This window comes from Hyperoodon ampullatus (assembly GCF_949752795.1).
Source record: "Hyperoodon ampullatus genome assembly, chromosome: 7".
Lineage (NCBI taxonomy): Eukaryota > Metazoa > Chordata > Mammalia > Artiodactyla > Ziphiidae > Hyperoodon > Hyperoodon ampullatus.
Window position 1 is genome coordinate 34,933,750 of NC_136920.1, and position 21,233 is coordinate 34,954,982.

General features: G+C 34.8%; 1 protein-coding gene across 1 annotated transcript in view; it reads right to left on the reverse strand.

The window, feature by feature from the left end:
• Positions 1 to 19,776, reverse strand: part of ANO3 (anoctamin 3) — a gene marked incomplete at both ends in the record, with an annotated part of 386,431 nt that extends 366,655 nt beyond the window's left edge. Inside the window, 1 exon segment of the mRNA XM_079709019.1 lies at positions 19,623 to 19,776. Coding sequence (XP_079565145.1) covers positions 19,623 to 19,776 — 154 coding nt within the window.
• Between the last annotated feature and the right edge of the window lie 1,457 nt (positions 19,777 to 21,233).

Consider the following 21,233-nt stretch of genomic DNA (forward strand, 5'->3'; position numbering starts at 1 on the left):
TGGAATTATGGAAATATAATTTAGAAGATTATTTGAGATCAGTTAGAAATTCTGGATAAGATACTTCTAAGAAATTTTTGTTGCTGACTCTTCTAGACCCAACCAGTTATAAGAGTAGGTTAAATATTAATACCAAGGAAGCTAATAGCTTGAACCTAATCTCCAGGGAACCAGTTTGCTTAATTCTGTTCCAACATCAGCTTCATCCCAAACTCTAAACGACCTTTTTATAGATGAATGCAAAGGTAGCAACAGACTATAAGCATAAATGAGAGTGTTCTGCCTAAAATCATTAGTACATCTCTAATAGGGCTTTACTAGTGGTCAATCTTTCATTTGATCACCTGTATGTTAAGACCTCAAAGGCTCTGAGTGACATTTATAAAAATATTACCTCATGTACTGATACGATAGATGAGAAACAGACCCAGATATATTCAATGTTTTATTTACATAGTTTGAATATACAAATCATTATCCCTTCATGTAACTTACAGTCCCATTGAATTAAACGTGTTACTACTCCACAAACATAACATTCATGAACTTGATATTCATGGTTTCTCTATACTTTGACCACACTGAAAATCCACAATATGATTCACTTGTGATTTATTGACTTAACAAAATTGAATAGTATATGATTCACATAGCTTATGATCAAAGCCAAGCATCAGCTCATAATGTTACTTTTCTTTTCTCATCTTTTCTCCATTCATTAAGTAAATAATAACTTTTGAAAGTCATATATGCAAACATTTATTATGAAAAGTTGGCCCCGGCACAAGGCAGAATGAAAGTCTGACTGAAGACACTGGATTAGAAGAAAAAATAAAGCCAATAGATATAATAAACCCTTGGTTCTTAGCCTGGGCACAATAGTTTTAGTTACTCCCAAGAATAAATTGTCAAATTCAGTGTTGATCTATCACTTGAACAAAATCTACAATATGGTGTGTATAAAAATAAGAAAAGTATTTTTTAACTGTTCAAATGAATTCTCTAGTCAATGTAACATTTTTACAACATAGATGAAAAAATGTGAAAACTGAAAAGATGGCAAGCATAGGCTGAGGGCACATGGTGTTTATATGTGGTTTTTGGTGATACTGTGATTCAGGGAGAATTTCACCTGATTTGGTAAATATTTCTGCAGTTTTGATTTGGGAAATCTTTAAAGATCTGAGATATACGGCTTATGAATGCCAAGCCTCAATTCCCAAAAACTTAAGAAACAAATTAATGCAAAGATATATATTCAATGAAGATTTAAGATCTTTGTGGAGTGGTGTTAGTCAAGAACGATTCAGAGATGAGCATGTTTTGAATCTTGCACTAATTCACCATTTTTTTGTTTCTATTGTGTACAAGAATTGAAATAGCTCCCACTAATTTAAAACAAAACACCATGATCAAGAGGCCAATCCTGCCCTCTAGGAATCATCAAATTTACTTAGCACTGTGCAATTCCCCCTTTTTATGACTCCCAAAATATATCACATATGTAATAACTTGTTTATTAGCCATCTTCCACTGCTTCCCTAGTTTGTCCTTTGGCTAAAACACATCATACTGGGACTTCCCTGGCGGTCCAGTGGTTAAGACTTTGAGCTTCCACTGCAGGGGGCACGGGTTCAATCCCTGATTGGGGAACTAAGGTCCCACATGCTGTATGGTGTGACCAAAAAAAAAAAAAATGAAACACATCATACCTTTAATAGTCAATAACCTGTCAGCTCAATAGTTCACTCAGAGCACAAGCCCTGTTTGTCTTGATCAGTCTCCCAAATTGAACACAATGTGGCACAGAATAGGTGTTAAATAGATATTATAAAATTAATTATAATAATTTGCAAAATGAAAGAGACAGATAAGTAAACATATCATTGTTACATGATAAAGTTTATGATAGATTAACCAATGATCAAGTTGTGTCAAAAAAAAGCTTCACAAAGAAAGAGATACTTGAGAGAAATTTTGAAGAAAAAGAAAGGGTTTTCTGAGCAAAAAGGCAAAATAGGGAAAATATTTCCTTAGTACCAAACTATAAATAGCTACATAAATTCTGATATAAGCTAGTTTTAAGAAATAAAAGACTTAATTTAACTGAACTCTGGATTCAGACCAGCTTCAATTAGAGCCTGATTAATACTCAAAGATTACAGTAATATCCACCTCTTGGCTCTGCTTTCTCTCAGTTTGCTCCACAGATAGTCTCTGACAACTCCAGGCTCTCACCTCATGATTGTTTCAGGTCTCAGTTCTAGCCTCATATCTTTCCCCAAACCCAAAAAGTAAGCCCAGAATTCCTAACTAAAGTCTAAAGTCCACTCTAATTGAACAAGCATAGTCTCCCTTCTAAATCAATAAGGTACTCTATGGTCGTGAGTCAGTCAGACACACTCCCAGAGAACATGATTTTTATCTATGAACATCATGATTAGAATGTGGCAAGGAAGGTTTCTTAGAAGAAACGTGGCTAAGAGTTTCCATTAAGAGAGGAAAGTGTGCACTGTTGCGGTTGTTATACACAACCACCAAGACAGGTCTTATGTTTTTAGTCCTAAAACCATCCACTGGAGAAAAAATCAGTTTCCTCATATAAGGAAGATAAAATCCATTAACATTTGTCCCCAAGGCACCCCGAAAATACAGAAACATAGGAAGTAGTTAATATCAACAACTTCTATAGCCACAGCTTCTCAGAGTGTAAAAGAATCTTTGTCCCAGTTCCTAACCAGATGGTTAAATATGACGTCTCTCGGTGGTTATGCAAGTATAAATTTATGCCTAGGTCCCATGCCTGAATGAAACAAAAAACAGGAACATGAAGTACCCACACGTATTCCACCTTGAAATAGAACTGAATCAGGCCAGGCGAGTCTGAGACCCCTGGAGGAGTTTCTGTAAACAGCCTAAGATTAGCCACTTCCTCCTCCTCCTACAAATTAAATTTTCCCTTTAGTGGGAGGAAGAGAAAATTTCAATGTTGCCTTGGGGACATATTAAGCTTCTATATGAGGCTCAGTTTTCATCTGTTTTAGCTGCAAAAGGATATACAGTCAGGAACCTAGAGAGCAGAGGTTAAGGCCAGAGTTTGTTAGACTTCCATGAGTTAAGAATGGACGTTTGGCTACGGGCCCAGTCTAATGTTACGAGGTCTTGACTAGAAAAAAAAGAGGAAAGCTAAATTGGGTCGCCCATAAATAGCAAGGTGTCTATTATCTGTACTGGCTAATACTATTATTTTAGCTTTTGAGGCTGACTTTCTATCCATACTTAATTTATCTTCCACTACCCTACAACAGGGATCTTCTACTCTAGCTAAACAGGTCGTTTCTTGTCATTATCCTACCAAAAACTGGAAATTTGTCACCATATCTACCTTTGAGAACTCTTCCTGTTGCAAGTGATAGAAGAGTCAAACCAAATGAGTGATAACCAATAAGGAATTCATTGGTCCAATAACTGAAATACTTGGAAGAAAGGCTGACTTCAGGCATAGCTTAAATTAGGGGCATAAACCATACCACCAAAGAGTAGAAAAGGGATTAATTCCCCAAGAGAAATTTTCAGAGCATTCATACTGCAAGAAGGAGGTATGTATGCAGGGATGGCAAAAAATAAACTAGCAAACACAGACACACAAATGAATGCTTTATGACACCACGTTCTATGGTCAGTCTGCGTCATTCCATCCCCCAGGAATACCCTCCTACTTTCTTTTTAAAAGTCTGTCCTACTTTAAAATGTCTTTCCTTTTCTACTCTCTTTGGGTCATATTGATATATTCTTCTGAAAGTCCAGAACACATATTCTTGATCATTGATTTTTCCTTTGGCATACACTATAATCAACAGTTATCTAATTTTTCCCCAGAGTGATCAATCCCAACGTACAAGCACCTGTGTATGCTGGTGAGCGTTAAATCCTAAAGCACACTGCATAGAAGACAGAAAACTCTCCCCCTAGAAAAATGGTATAATACACTGTGTTAGTTTTCCAGGGTAGCTTAGCAAAATTTAATTAATTCATCATGTGACTGAGGTACAATATTAAAGTTCTAATTTGGCTTTCCAAAACAATCCTAAATCCCTTCCTGTTCTCTAACACCTGACCACTTATATTGGGAGAGGGAAGGACACTGCTCCCACCTCTTTCCTCACTGGACCTGGGAGGTGAAAGAGGGTGCCCATTCCCAGTCATTTTGATGCCCCCATATTCTGCAAAGGTCTTCAACAATATGGAGGCTGGAGTCATGTACAAGGCAAAGATGTTCCAACAGGTGTGACTGAGTGAGTGGCATGGGAAGGGGGTAGAGAATACAGAACAGAACATGATGTTTGTGGAGGATGAGTATCTAGTGTGGATGAGGACTAAAACAGTGGTCTAGTCCAGAGCTAAGAGGGTATATATTAGAAAGAAACACTAGGGGAAGACTAACACAAATAAAGAGATATTATGACATAAAAGCATAGACTGTAAGCACTGGAAGAGACTCTGCTCTAGCTTAACTTTCAGGAAACTAAAGACTAAAATTAAACTGACATGGACACATCCACACAGTGACTATACTGCAAAACTCCCGTGCAGGCTCTCTTTTTGTTCTTGGTTGCCTTCTCCTTCTTTATAAACATCTATCAAGATCCTAATACTGACCATGTTCAGGGTGAGAAAAAAAACAAGATCCTAAGACTGAAAGGGTGGCTCTAACTAATTCTGGACACTCATGGATAAGAATGAAGCAAGGGATGTCAGTGATGTCTGGACTGTCAAGAAGAATAGGGTTGATACGAGCCCAGGGAGTACACACACACACACACACACACACACACACACACACATATTAATGCATGTGTATCAAAGTACATTGTATACACGGTACATTGTATACTGTATATATGTATATATGGTACATTGTATATATGGCTACTCAGCAAGTATTAATGTAATGAATGTCTTCTCTAATAGTCAACTAAAAGAAGACATCATATTTTAATCTCCTTTTAATTAATCCCTATCCTTGTATTATACAATGTCTTATATTTTAGTAGGTCACACATTATATTGTTGACTCATAAATAAACAATTAATACACTGGAACTTCCACTAGTTCCACCTATTCTCCTCATCATTTCTCTGTGATGAAATAAGTGGTCACTTTCAACTAAAATTTAAAAGTGTTTGCATATGTATTTTATAGAGCTAATAGAATACTACTTTCTAAAAACTTATTTTTAAAGAATCCTTATAATAAGGACATGAGGTAAATTGTTGAGAATAGTTTCATTTGACTTCCAAGACAAAAACCAGAGAAAAAATGACCAAGCTCTCTGTGATTATTCTATGGTATTTCATCTGAAATTATGAAATATGTTGTAGCATTTTGGATGTAGAAGTTAGGCAACTTCCAAAATCCACACTCTGGGCTCTGCTACAGAATTGACCACTTCTTTACATACTTTTGCTTTGAGACTTGTCTCCACTGTGGCCTTGGAAATGGAGCCTGCATTCTGAAATTTGACTGGCTGGAGCCAAATATTCAGTGGAAAGGAAGAAAAATAAAACACTGAATTGTGCTTATCTACCGAGGAAGCCGATAAGAATTCTAAAGAAAACACCTGCAGGATAGATACAGGGGAAAGATAATTTCTTCAATGTTAATGGAAAATAAACCAACAATGATGAGATCAAGATTCTTATATTACCAAAGATGTTTAGACCAGTACTCCCAGATCTTTGTCTGTTTGGAATTAGTCATTAATCACTCTCAAGGGAGTTTGCTTTAAAAGGCATGTAGTTGCAAGAATTAATTAGGAAACTCACAGCGATATATGTATTTGTAGAACTCTTTTTGGTTTTCAGATTCATTGTCCCTGGTTATCATAGCAACTCATGAATGGCCCAGCCATTTTTCGTTTGAGAAGCCACAGGGAGTAAATAAGTAGGCAAAACACTAGAAATAGGAAATGGGCAGACATCTCGTATCTATTAAACATATATTGTAAGTCCCTTCCCTGCACAAGGTATTTTTTCACACATTTTCTCAATCCCATAGGCAACTCTCCAAAGTGGGTGTCCCACTGAGAACAGGAAGAAAATTGTTAAGTAACTTGCACAAGTTCTGGAATCTATCGATACTATGTGTCTGAGTCACAGTCAGAGATTCCTATGACAAAGCCCATGTCCTGTCTCTTACTCATTATGACTCCTGGGAGTTAGAAGACACTTGAAGGTCTGACAATGTAGGATATGGAAAATTATAGGCTGGCCTCTGTATCTAACTATTTGTGTGATCTTAGACAAGCTACACGTGCTTTCTTGGCTCCACACGCATATTCTCACATAAGAGAAGCTTATAAATCTAGCTCTTCCCAACTACAAGTACAATTTAGTCAAGTTAATCCAGATAACACATAAATGTCACTAATATCTCTGCCTCTTTGTTTAGTGCATTATTCAATGTTGAGAGAAGACATCTCATTTCTAAAAGTTAGATCACCTAGCTAGATTTTTTAATTTGTTGTGGTATAGTTGATGAACAATGTAATATGTTTCAGGTGTACAACATAGTGATTCACGATTTATAAAGATTATACTCCATTTATAGTTATTATAAAACACTGGCTAATATTCGCTGTGATGTACAAATATGCTTATAGCTTATTTATTTTACACACAGTAGTTTGTACCTCTTAATCCCCTACCCCTATCTTGTTCCTCTCCCTCCCCTCTCCGCACTGGTAAACACCAGTTTGTTCTTTGTATCTGTGAGTCTGTTCCTTTTTTGTTATATTCACTAATTTGTTTTATGTTTTAGATTCCACCATAAGTAATGATGACATACAGTATTTGTCTTTCTCTGTATGACTTATTTCACTAAGCATAATACTCTGCAGGTCCATCCATGTTGTTGCAAAGGCTAGATTACCTCTTAAAGATGAACACAGGGAAGACTTTCTTTTGGCTACTTTTATCTAGATTGGGAACAAAATAGACAAGTTTAATATCTAGCACAGAAAAAAGTTCAAGTTTCCCTTTCCCACTCTCATTTTAAATAAAGTAAAATTCCCACAGGGAGATCGGCTCGGTGCTTTTTGACCACCTAGAGGGGTGGGATAGGGAGGGTGGGAGGGAGGGAGATGCAAGAGGGAGGAGGTATGGGAACATATGTGTATGTGTAACTGATTCACTTTGTCATAAAGCAGAAACTAACACACCATTGTAAAGCAATTATACTCCAATAAAGATTAAAAAAAAAAAGAGTGGGTATATGTATATGTATAACTGATTCACTTTGTTGTACACCTGAAACTAACACAACGTTGTAAATCAACTATACTCCAATAAAATTTTTTTTTAAGTAAAAAAAAAAAAATTCCCAACTGCTTCTGAAAGCCCATGATATTCTGAGAAGAGAACACTGTTTCATGTCAATGCAATAATGTCAATGCTAAAACTTACATGGCCTCACTGAACCCAAGAAATATTACAACCCCATCAAAAGCACTGAGCATCTACTGTCATCATGGGGCATCAACACCCAAGTAACCAGCAGAAACCAGGGTTCTAATGCAGCCAATACCTTTTTGTTTTGGTTTGTTGTCTTTCCAGTGCCTCACAAACTTTCCTCTAGAAATATTTCTCTTGTTAGAGAAAAGTGAATCCCCACAAACATCTTTAGGCTAATAGAAATTTTCTTTGAAATCTAACATTTTATTATAAAAATTAATCTAGATATTTATTCACTTCCTAATAAATGCTCCTTTTTAAATATTAAAATTCAATAAGATTACTCATCAAGTAAAATAAATGCTCCTGAAATTTGTGATGTTAATTCTTTGCACATTCATACATCCCTGTGGACAAATGTACCTGAATTGAGAAGCTCAGTTTTCACTACACAGATTCTGCAATTTGCCTCATGTGGATTATAATCCCCAGAACATGGCCAGTCATCATATTCTGTATACCTACTAGTTATAGGCATTGTGCTAAATGCTTTTTTGGTATTATTTCACTTAATATTCTTAACTACTCTGTGAGGTTACACATTTATTACATATGAGGGAATAGAAACACATAGAGATTCACTGAATTTTCTGAAGTCACATAACTAAGAAGTATCAGAGCAACCTCTAAACTTTAGCTTGATTCTAGGGTCTAAGCAACTACCTCTCTATTACTTTATATGAAGAATCAGAATTCAAATTTACATAGGGTACGGGATTATCTGATAAATTCAATTTCTAGGTAGAGAGCTCCTACTTCTATACCAACCAGTCGCCATTCAGTTTAAATGTATAGCTCAGAAAATTCCAAAAATAAATGCCATCAACTTTTGGATTTACTTACGAGAAGTAGAAAATGAGAATATTAAATCTAAGATTATCACTGTAGTTTATAGTTTCTACTCATAAACTGGAGCAAGAATTTTCTGCATAGAATTTTCAGAGACCATAAACAAGTATATTTAGTTTTTGAGAACTCAAATTATAGGCCAAGAAAAAGCAAAGGACAAGCAAAACAAAAACTGAAATGTGAGAATGTGTAAGATTCAAACATGGGAAACATGGGGGTAGTTCATTGGTCATCTAAAAATATGCAGAATGCCACTATTAGTAACAGGATCCACCGCAGCTGACTCAAGGGATAAGCAATAGTTTCTCCAATGCTCTTGATATAGATGAAAAGCACCCCCGAGTCACGTGGCACAAGGAGTTTCGAAAAGGCAGAGCAATGGGTGAGAACATAGCCATGGAAGCTGGGAGATCAGAAGCCAATGTGGGGTTTCTCCAGTGTGCAAATTTATATTAAGCAGTAAGCATTCTGAATTTACGGTGACTTGCAGGACTTTGTAGACCCTCCCAACAAAGATCCTTATTATTTTTTGATCAAATGCCTATGAAAAAAATCAAAGAATCTTTGAAAGAGGTCCAAGTCCCTTGTTTTTCAAATGAGGAAACAAGTCCAGAGTGGCCTTCTCTTGATGAATATGCCTGCTGACTACTCTTAGGCAGTGGGTCCTTTGTGGGGTTCATCCCACCCTAGTGCTAGGGGTTCAGCAGTGATTTAATCAGAAACCAATCAGGGCATAGGGATGGGTTGGAGGGATAGCACTGTTTCCTTTTCCTGTTTACTCAGTGATTTCCTGTGTAGTTCTGGGGTTGGAGCAGAGGTGAAAGTTTGTCACCTCAGCAAAAGCAGCATGCCTTTGGAGTTGGCAGCAGCTATGTCTCTCTTTTCATGCATGGACATCAGCATGTTCTATAATTTTTTTTCTGAAAACTTAGCCTAGGGACTATTTATAAAGCTGATGCAATGATTCTATGATCTTTAATATATCTTCCTAACAAATCTCTTTGTGTTTAAACAGACAGACCTTGATCCATAAAAAATTCTCTCTCCATTATACAATTATCTTCCTCTTGCTTTCCATACTTTTGCTGTTGTTTTAGTTTTTAATACATGTCCCTTTCTCTTCTCTCCTATAGTTAGCTTTTTGATGCCCGCTGACTTTTTGATGCTTATAGTTATCATTATGTATCTTTTCTTTCCTTTCTGCTAACTCCAGCCTTTAAAAAATAGATGGAGCACCTATTTGTTGGGTGCCTTTGTCTTCCCTGCATTATCTTATTTCTTGAATGATTGTAAAATGATTTCTTCTGAGAAATTAAACATAATGAAGCTCAAAAAAGTGACAGTTGTAATTTCACTTGGATATAATAAATGACCATTTATGTGTATGTACTAGCTATTTCTATATATGGAAGAGTTTTGTTGGAAATAGGGTTAGAGGTTTTCAGGGCTGAGGAGAACAATGGCTGCAAAAATAGTGCTAAAGATTACTATTCTCACCATCCTGAACAATTGTTTTCTGAGTATCTAATACTTTCATGTGGGCTTCTATGCTATGGCCCCAGTCTGAAGATGAGACTGCAGTAAAGAGGGTCGTGGAAATGCTGTGAGAGTCAAGTGGAGACCTGAAAATTCTCAAATGTCAAGAAACCTATATTTTGTCAAGGACTCTGGCACAATTTACCTTCTTCTATGTCTATTTTCATGTAAGTTGCTTCTAATTTTTCTTAAGTTATAAAAAAGGTAAAACTCCCTTAATATATATATATTACATGATTAAAAGTAATACATGGTTAATCAAGGAAATTTGGAAAATGTAGCAAAAAACAAAAGGTAAATTTTACTGGGATCCTATACCTCAGGACTAACAGATTTTACTATTTTGGTATATGTTTTTCTTTTTGCACAGATCTCATATAATTATAAACATCTACACAAAAGTTGTATAAAATATCTACATATAATTTTATCACCTTATTTAGTGTTATACCCTATTTTCCATTGCCAATAGCATTTTCTTTACTACCCATGTTACAAGTCTCTAAAACATTCCTTCTTGGGAGATATGTTATAGTTTAATTACTTAATGAATTCCACACTGTTGCACTCTTATTTCTTATTATCTCTATTAAAAGCAACACTGCATTGAGCATTTTTGTTCCATTATTCTGTATATCCCTGATTTTATTTGAAACAAATCCCTAGAAGTTGAATTTCTGAATCAAAGCTATACATGATTTGAAATCCATTTGAAAAATAATGTCAAATTTCTTTCCAGAATAGTTTACTCATTAACCTCTATCCTCCTGCTTATATCACTAAAGATAGTGATTTTCAATTTTTTTTCTACCTTACACATGGAAATGCACTCATATATGCAGGATTTGATTAATTCACAGTGTATCCCTGTACCCCACTACTTTATCTCCCACTTAAAAAAAATTGGAATTAAAGTGAGATTGATTAACTACAAGAGATTCTTGAATCTATTGTAAAGAGATAATACTTGCAAGCTTCAGTGAAGTACATTTTCTGTAATTGGTCGTAAATTATTGGTAGCATGCTTGAATCCATACTTCAGACAAGAACACAACCATTACTTTAGAGAGAGGTTTCTGTCAATTGTTTCCCAGAAAGAGCTTTATGAATAAAGATTATGGCTATATATCATCATGTCAGCCTGAGAATATTATCATAAACATTTCACCACAAGCCTTAAATTTTTTTTTAAATAAAGTGTTGGGTAAGCCAAGGTACTGAGATTTATTCCAAAAAAAAAAGAAAGTAATTTGTTTTCATCTGATATCAGGAAGACATGACGCCAGAAAACATTTGAGGAGAGGTATCTATATATCTGCATCTAGTTTATCTCTATATATTTTAGGAATTCCACCAATTATTATGCAGTAATGCAATGGCCACATAAGCCTTGTATGTTATCAGAAAGACCACTTTTTAATTCATTATTTTGAATTATAATAGATGTACTCAACTCTTAGTAGAATATTTTCAGCAGTCATTTAGTGAAATGATGGTTGTTGGGGTTATTTCATTTTACAACATCGCATTAGCATTAACTTTCCCTTTTACCAGGGCAGCCAAAGTATGCATATCATATGAACCTAGATTGCTCTTCTTGGGACAGAATGAGTTGAAGGCCCCTTGGCAGAGCCATTAAGAGATCAGAGTTATATTAAAAAATCCACAAAGGGGGCTTCTCTGGTGGCGCAGTGGTTGAGAGTCCGCCTGCCGATGCAGGGGACACGGGTTCGTGCCCCGGTCCAGGAAGATCCCACATACCATGGAGTGGCTGGACCGGTGAGCCATGGCCGCTGAGCCTGCACGTCCAGAGGCTGTGCTCCGCAACGGGAGAGGCCACAACAGTGAGAGGCCTGCATACCGCAAAAAAAAAAAAAAAAAAAAAATCCACAAAGGAAATGAAGATTTCTATCAACTGGTCCATCTTTGTAAAGTCATATTAGGAACAAGTAATGCAGCTCCTTCTGTTCATAGAGCTCTCTGTTGGTCCCTCTTGAGGGAAAAGAAGTACAACATATCTCTTATTTTGTGGGAGTTTATTCTCTATTTGATAAAATTACATTGAAAACTACACCCAATATCTAACAGCTAAAACATTTAAATGCAAGATTAAATGCAAAAAAATAAACATTTTACACTGATATCAGTGCCACATAAATACATATTATGGGCATCCAATACAGAGAAAACGAAATGTTTTATATAAGGGATGAGAAGAAGGGCTTTTTAGAAGGGACTGAATCTGAATTTATCTGAGGGTGATATGTAGATGTAAGAAAAATAGGAAGACACTCTGGCAAGTATATAAATGGATCAACAGCCATTAAATAAGTTGCTGACAAAAGAGTTATAGTTGATTGCAAATTGCTATGATCAGAAATAATCGGGAAAAAATGCCATAACATACTGATCACTGTAAGGAGCTCTTGCCAGTGAACCTATCGTGACCACTGACAAAAACATCAGTTCTCAACCTTTGGTGTATACGGTCATAATGTGAGAAATTTCTAAAATCTAGATTTCTGGATTATATCCAGAGTTTACAAGTAAAGTGTCTGGGATGGGATCCTAGAATCTTCATGTATTCCAAGTATTCTGGTGATTCTAATTCAAGTGCTCTGTGGGCTACACTCTGGCTTTAAGAACTACCTCTCTAAAAGCACTATTCTCCCAGTTGATACGTTTCTTCCCTGAATGACACTGGCAGGATGAGACAGTCACCTATTTCAATCACACATATGGATTTTTTTCATAACTAGATTTAGAGAGTACAATTTAGAGCAGGCACTGGACCTTCCAAATACTTTACATTTCTCACAGAGACTGGCAGAGAGTTGGGCACAGAGTAGACATCTAATAAACATGAACAGTTGATGATGGTAACAACATAACTATAACTAGTCATGTGGCAACTGGTCATAGTTCTAAGCATCTCAAGAAATTAGGATCTCTAATTATATACTTCTAACTGAACAAAAATCTTTTTACGTAGTAGCCTGTCTTCTAATTTTTGATCAGAGATAGTCTTCTGGGCTGCAATTAGTTGGATGTTCATCCTCTACCCCAAGGTCAGGGAACACAGAGACTATTCTTTGGATTTCCTTGCATATCCTTAGTAGTCATGCTCTTCATTTTTTGAGACAAAGAAATAATCATTGCAAAGCCCAGCTCATAAAACCCCAAACCACCCATGATGATGAAAAGCTTGTTTTTATGCTGACCTTAGCACAACTAGAATTTCAGCAGAGTCGTCAGTCATTTCTGGGTTCTAGAATATATCCGGAAAGATAACAATAGTCAAATTCTCTAAAAAGTGCAGTGACTGAATGTGTGTGTGTGCATGTGTGTGTGTGATCATGTAGTTTGATGGGGATATTATGTAATATTTATAATAGGTTTATGTTTACTCCTGTGACTACTACTGAATGTTGCAATACTTTTTGGAAAATATAGCATTTGTTTGGGATCGTATGAGACCTTAAAAATCTGTTATTCTAAGGAAAGTACAATAGTTTATTGTCTTATGACTCAGTTATACTTCAGTGGAGTAGATTTATTTTCATCTGGTATCAGGGAGACATGATACTAAGAAACCTTTGAGGGAAGATATTTACTTTAATAGTGTGAAATGCAATAGACAAGGAACCATGAGACCCAGCTTCTCATCTTCATTTTTGGTAATAAGTAGCTGTATGACTCTGAATAAATCATTTCAAGTTAATTTTCAGTTATAAACAAAAGAAAACAGAGAGGATGCTTATTTGCCTCAAAATGTTATTGTAAATCCATAGTACACCAGCACCTTGCTAAGATGTTTGGATCTCTTAAAAACAAGAATTTAGAGAAGGAAGCAAGTCTCTTATGGAAATAATTCAAAGGCAATTTTTTAAAATATGGCAATCATGTCAACTTCTAGTATTTAATGATAGCTGGTCAAAAGTTAGAATTACTTTACTAGAAATCATTTGAATTGAATAAGCTTCCTAATTTAAACAGAAAAAGAAATGATGAAAAGATTCTGCAAGTGTCTCACCAAATATATAGAACCCACTTGAAATGAATATAGTCATTATTTAAAATCAGCATGTTAACAGTTACTTTTCAATAGGCCAAGTAGTCTTTCCTAGCTTATCAAGTTACTTGTAAATGTTGTTTTTTCCTTACAAAGATATCAGCTCAACCATTCTGAATTGAAAATAGCAAATTAGTCTGTAAGTTAGTGATCTATAAATCTATATTTGAAATATGATGAGTGATTATAATACTATTTAATTTCTCCATGCTTCACAACAGTATTGGGAGAGTAAAATGAGATTAGAAGTGCTTGGTATGCAATTAACATAGTAAATATTGTTGTTTTTGTTATTTTTCATTATAATCATAGCAGTAATAGTGGTACTCATACTTGTAGTAGTATAGTGGCAATAACATTTGGAATTGGAGAAAGTCTGGATCTAAGTTCTTGGTTTGCCACTTACTAAAATTTCACTGTAAAATATCACTGTTAGATATGCAGTTTCTTTATTTGTAAAACTGGAAGTAATAAAATGATTTGATATACATAGTGGTCGAAACATCAAATGTAAAAGAGCTCTGTAAATTATGAAGTTCTTTGCATATGTTGACACTCATTATTATTGTTATAACTTACATGTAAACAGATATTTTGTCTTTGCCCATCTTTATATTATTGGCTTTACCAAGCTTAATGATGCCCTTTGGAAATGTTCTAATTCTAATTGTTTTCATTAAGATTTTTTATAATTGTCAGTTGCCTTCAAGGTCAACTAATCTATTCTAGACATTGTGTAGATTAGGAATATCATCCAGGAGAGATGTTAAAACCTTGCCTAAGGTGACATAATTTGTTGGTGACTGAGTGGGACCCTATCCTGATTTTTTATTAGAGTTCTCCCATTACTTCATTAGTTATATAATTTATTCTTTAACATTAAATCTCCAAAGCAAACCTTGCAGGATGTTAGGAAATGTTCTATGTAAAAGCGTTCTAAGGTCTAATAAACGTGCAATTCTAGATTAAATGAAATTAAGAAACTTAATCACATACATTCTTGCATATGATAGACTGTATTGTCTGAAACTCTAGAAAAATATTATACTATCTATTATGGCCAAAAGCTTTTCAACCACTGAAAAAATTTTTTAAAGATTATGTTATTGGCTAAGTGAATTATGGATCACATTGATTGAAATGTTACTTTATCACACTGGAAGTTATATGACTACCAGTGGGACATACCTGTTTTGGAAGCAATAACAGAGGAAGGACCAAATGATCTTGAATTCTTCGGAATTAGCACTGTATACTTACCACCACTGTGAAGTATTTATATCAGTACTTATGTGAATTATATCTATACTGTTTCAGTATGCAGCCCATTGTTCCAATTGGCTGTTTACTGGTACTGGCTTTTTTTCATATAATTGGGATAACTGAAACAACTTTTTTTTTTAATAATGTAAGATTTTATGTAAAGAGTTTATTATCTAATTGTATTGAGGTACTTAAATTCTAAAGGAATGTCGCATCTGCATCATGTAGCAATAGGTTAATTTGGAACTAGAAAAACAATTCATGAAAAATAGAAATAGGCAGGAGATCCTGAGGAGCTGGCAAAAACAAACAAACAAAAAACAGGCATTCAGAAGCATCAAGGATACAGAAAAAAACAGATGTAAAGACAGAGCAGTAAGTCAGTCTAATTGAGAATTAGACATCCATAGAAGCAGACACTAGACAAGGGGAGAAGAAATTTTTTTAAACTGCATTCAGGTTTGCTTCAGTCAGGAATAGTCATGTCTTCTTTCTGCTCTATTATAGTAACTATAACATGAACAAATGATCTGCTTCCGAAATTGCAGGCCTCTAGACTTCAAGTAGAGCCAGTCAACAAAAAGTCATGAAAATCAACGACATAATTAGGTTTAAATAAGTTTTATGAACTATAGATGCATAACAGATTGTCACAGAAAATTAAAGCTGTGTAGATTTTATAAATATCTATGAATCAGTGGTAACCACTGTTTGTATTTATGTACACATAATTAGTTTCTTATTGTTCATGATGGCCCATGTGTCAAATGTGTACCACTGATCTCACAGCAGGGAATGATCCATTGCTCCACTACAGATTTCTTAAGGTTGAGGAAATATTTGTTGATTGGCTAGTAGTGTGACATGGAAATAATAATGTTACCTAACTCTCCATAGGGCTGAAAGTGAGAAATTAAATATGTAAATATGTGTATATTTACCAAAGTATGTCAGATATAAACATATGTTTATACATAATATAAACATTATAGATATAAAACAATTAGAGCACTGCCTGATACACAGGAAATTATATATGTGCTTGTCATTAATACCACAAAGGGGATGATGACCATGGTGGCCATGATGATGAAATGCTCACAGGCTTACAAGTCATTTAAAGCACATTCCAGAGTCTGGACAGGAAATTTATATCCTCATTACCGATTACTGATTAAATCCATTTCTGGAACACAACAAAGCATTTTTCTCCCACGTGACTTTTTTAAACTTAATTTCCAAGTTGTGTTAAGGAGGAAGAAAGAACACTAAACTTACAGACAGAAAACAGATTAAGAGCTCTTCAGCTTCCCTCTGTCTGTGCCACCTCCCCAACACACACACACTCTCACACACATGCACTCACACATGTACTCACACACACACTCACACACAGGCACTCACACACACGCACATTCTCTCTCACTATATGTATGTGACTTTGGTCCAATTAAATTACTTCTCCGAAATTTGAATTTTTCTTCTAGGGAATAGAGTTTAAGATTAATGAAATCTACCTCATAGATGTCTTGTGAGAACTATTGAAATTCTGTAGGTATGAGTTATTGTCAAGGTATTAAATAAGTGAAAGGTGTAAATACCGCTTTTGCTGACAATGGAACATATTTCTTTTTAGACAGACCTGTTCAACTTTCTATGGACTAACATTCATCTCTTATACTTTATTTTCCCATGCTAGGAGTATGTGCGTATGAATGTTAAAAACATACTGCCACACCACTGAGATTAAAAGGACACAGCTCTTTCCTTACTTCTACTATCAGCTTATTTTCATTTTCATATAGACATCCAAGCACTAACTCTAAATCATGAATATTCAATTAATATATTTTGAATGAAAGGATACAACTTGATTCTATTATAAATAGGGCAAAAAGATCTAGCATACAAAACAGATTCTAGAACGCTCAATGCTCCATAAAAGTTTCAAATGAAAAACAAATTCCAGGTACCTGTTATTATCAGGTAACTAATTGTGTAATAATTTCCACATAATATTTTGTCTGTTAAAATACATATATAATTTGATTTAAGTAAATACTACCTCTGACAGAAAATTCATTAAAAGATAAACTATACTGTACTAATTGGTAATTCACGGAATCATATTTATTGCATGTGTATCATGCACAGACACAAACAATTGTGAAATGGCAATTACCCTTAAGAAATATAATTTAACAGGAGAGGAGCCGAGAACATAAGTATTTACAAAAAAAAAAATAGAATGTGAGCATTTAATACATAGAACAAACATTTTGTAGAAGTTTAGCAACAGGAAAAACTCCTTTATACAGAGAGTTAACCATAGGTATTTGGGAATAAAACAGTATTTTATCTCAGTGAGATCTTAATAGAGGCAGGGAGAAAGAAATATTGGAAATTATTTTGAAAGAATAATATGCACACTGATTGATAGTGTAATCCATTCTTGTAGGATACATGTAGGTTATATGAGGCTGGAAAAGTTTTGGAAGAAAACAGATTTAGATCCTAGAGCACCAGGTTTATAATCTAGGTCACAGAGAATTATAGAAATTGTAAACAAAAGTGGAAATAGGTCAGACTTGTACTTACAAAGGACTATGTGGCTGTCAATGGGCAAGAGGCTTGTTATGGAGAACCTGGAGGTGAGATCAGTTAGAAGTCCACACAGGTGCACGCACTAGCGGGAATGAAGAGGGCCAATCTTTCAGTCCCTTAGGCAGGCAGTCAGGGAGTCAAGGCAAAAATAACATTTTATTGCCAGGCACCCTATTGAGTACTGGGGCTACAGTGCTGGTCAAAGAGGCGGAGAAGACAAATATTAAACTAATATGCATACAAATAAACATAAACTTTATACTGCAATGTATGCTAAGGGGTTATTGACAGAAAAAAGGATGTAAGGAGGAGGAGGTCTTTTTAGGAAGTTTTGCTTAGTTGTGTTGAATTTGAGGCACTGCCAGGATATCGGTGAAGAAGTGTCTTCCAGGCTCTGGGTTTATACCTAAGCTATAGATGTGCAGGTCAACTACATAAAGACAGCAATTCAATCTATTGGAATAGATGTGCTGTGACAGAGATGACTAGAAGATAAACTATGTTGCAAAGAACATGACTGAACTGGCAAATACTTTATAAATTTTATCTTCCTGTCCAAGTTTCCTATGTTTATTTGTAAAGAACTGACTTTTTCACCTTATGAAATTGTAGGTTCAATACCCAGGAAGACTGTCAATTTAAGAAAAAAAACCAATAGCATGGAAATCTCTTTTCTTACAGTTGAAAGAAAATTTACAAAAGATTGTTATATCTCCTGATTGTAGAACTGCCTATACTGTAAAACAAGTCATACAAGACAAAAGAATCTATGAACAAAAAAAATCAGTGATTGTTTGGGAGTCACACAAAAATTCTTTTTAAACACCTCAAAATAAATAAATGTGCCAAATTCTCTTGGAATAATCCTCTGGTTGCCAAATGGAATTTATTATTTCTACAAATATTTTTCATTGGACAAAGATTAATGTCCAGTAACATCAAAAGCTATGAAGGTTTTGCTTAACTTTTACATTCACGTTACACTGCCTTTTTTATGAGTAAAGATGATCATCTAAATCATAACGGAAATTTCCTTTAGAATAACATTTAAGTATTATTTATTTATTATACAAAATTTTTCTACAAAGCACAATTTACTATTGACATCTCATTAAAAACCAAACCCTCAGAAATTTTTGATGAATGCAAACTGCTAGTGTATAGCATTATTTCCTCAAAATTACAGAGCAAGTAGGAAAACTGAGAGTCTGAATAAGTAAAACCCAAAGGTATCAAAAAAGCAATTCTTCGCCTTGAATTCTATCAACACTGTCAGCTAACACAGAGTCCAAGTTATAAAATAACATAACCAAAAGAAATATTATCTTGTTCTTAATGAGGAAGTAAAACATATATTATCCTTTATGTAATTATATAAAAGGAAACAGAAATAAAAGAAAGGAACGAAAGATGGCAGGCCTTTTTTTTTTTTTTTTTTTTTTTTGCAGTTTATGGATAAAATCCCTGATTTCATCAGTCATCCCAAATAAAACTAAGCCTTGATAGGCTTCAGTGTTCAGACAAACAAAATCTACTTCATTATTAACATTTTTTTTTATTTCACTGAATTTGTTTTCTGACACTTTATTCTATTGGCAAACCCTCTGTTCTTTTTTATAAAAATTTATTTATATAGTTCAGGAAAAATAACTCAAGAAACAAATTGGCATCAGCTATACCACTGCAAAGTAAATGACATCAAGATTTATTTTTTATACATCTGACATTTAAAAAGTACAGATGTAAGTTAAGATACTCAAAAATATCAATCTAAAGTTTAGCTTACCAACAGGGACAGAATTCGAGTGCTGAAGTTCCAATTGACTAGAATCACCAGAAAGTTCAGTCAAGCAGGTTAAAGTAAAATCTGGGCTGGAAGCATGCTCATGTCTGAAGCATTCAGGAGAAAGATAATCCAGTTCAAACTTCACAGCTGACATTGCAAAATTCTTAAAGAGCTATCTAAATCAAAGTTTAAACTTTGATTCAAATAGTTCAAACTACTGAAGTTTTAAAAATCATAGGAGGGGGAAAATCACTGTTTTATAATCAGTAACAACCCCAGGCTTTCCAATAATTATTTTCACTTGGAAATCTAAAAGAGATAAAACATGCAGAGCTGACTCTCTAAGAAGTTTTCTGTATTCACTCCTTTCCTAAGCAATTGACGTCAATAGGATGGATGGATTTTACAGTTGTTTTTCTTGAAGATATCTTACTGCCTTTAAATGATAGCAGCGCTAAACCCATCTCAGAGAGGCTGCAATAGAAAGTAAAATGAGCTAAGTGAAGACATAGCCAAGGCAGCAGAGAGATGCTTTTAGTAAGTTGGTATTAGAAGGTCTCATTCACATATCTCTGTACAAAAGATCAGCTGGGTGGGGCTAAGCACTGTCAGAGAATGTAACTTTATTCCACTGGGCAGCTCATCAGAGGAATGTCTTAATTTGAAAGGAAGTTAATTCTAAATTATATTTCCTGGGTCAGGATTGTGAGACTGTAGTCCTGATGCTTACTGAAATATGCCTGTGATTGTGGAGAGTAAAAGATGAGTTAAACTAAAAGGCTCTGCACAACAAAAGAAACAATCAACAAAATGAAAAGGCAACCTATGGAATGGGAGAAAATATTTGTAAACCATGTAACTGAAAGTGTTTAATATCCAAAATGTACAAAGAATTCACACAACTTAACAGCAAAAGAATCCAATTAAAGAATGGGCAAACAACCTGTATGTCTTGGCCAACAAGTACATGAAAAAGTGCTCAACATCACTAATCATCAGGTAAATGCAAATAAAAAGCACAATGAGATATCACTTCACACTCATTAGAATGGCTATTACCAAAAAAACAAAACAAAACAAATAAACAAGAAATAACACATGCTGACAAGGATATGGAAAAAAAGGAACACTGTGCACTGTTGGGGGAATGTAAATTAGTGCACTGTTGGGAGAATGTGAATTAGTAAAGCCACTATGGGAAACACTATGGAGGTTCCTCAAAAAATTTAAAAAAATAGAACTACCATATGATTCAGTAATTCCACTTCTGGATGTATATCCAAATGAAATGAAATCACTATCTTGAAGAGATATCTGCACCTCCATGTTCACTGCAGCATTTTTCACAATAGACAAGACATGAAAGCTACATAAGTGTCCACTGATGGATAAATGGATAAAGGCAATGTGTTGTATACACAATGGACTACTATTTAACCGTTTATTTCTTCATTCAAGTGAGTATTTATTGACCCTGTATTAGGTATTAACTTAGATACAAAAATTTGTCAAGGCAGGCTCACTGGAAAGGATGTGGGCTGGGTATGGTCTCAGTGGGAAAGAGAGGTGTGATTGACTAGAGATTTTAATTATGACCATGGTATTAGGTAT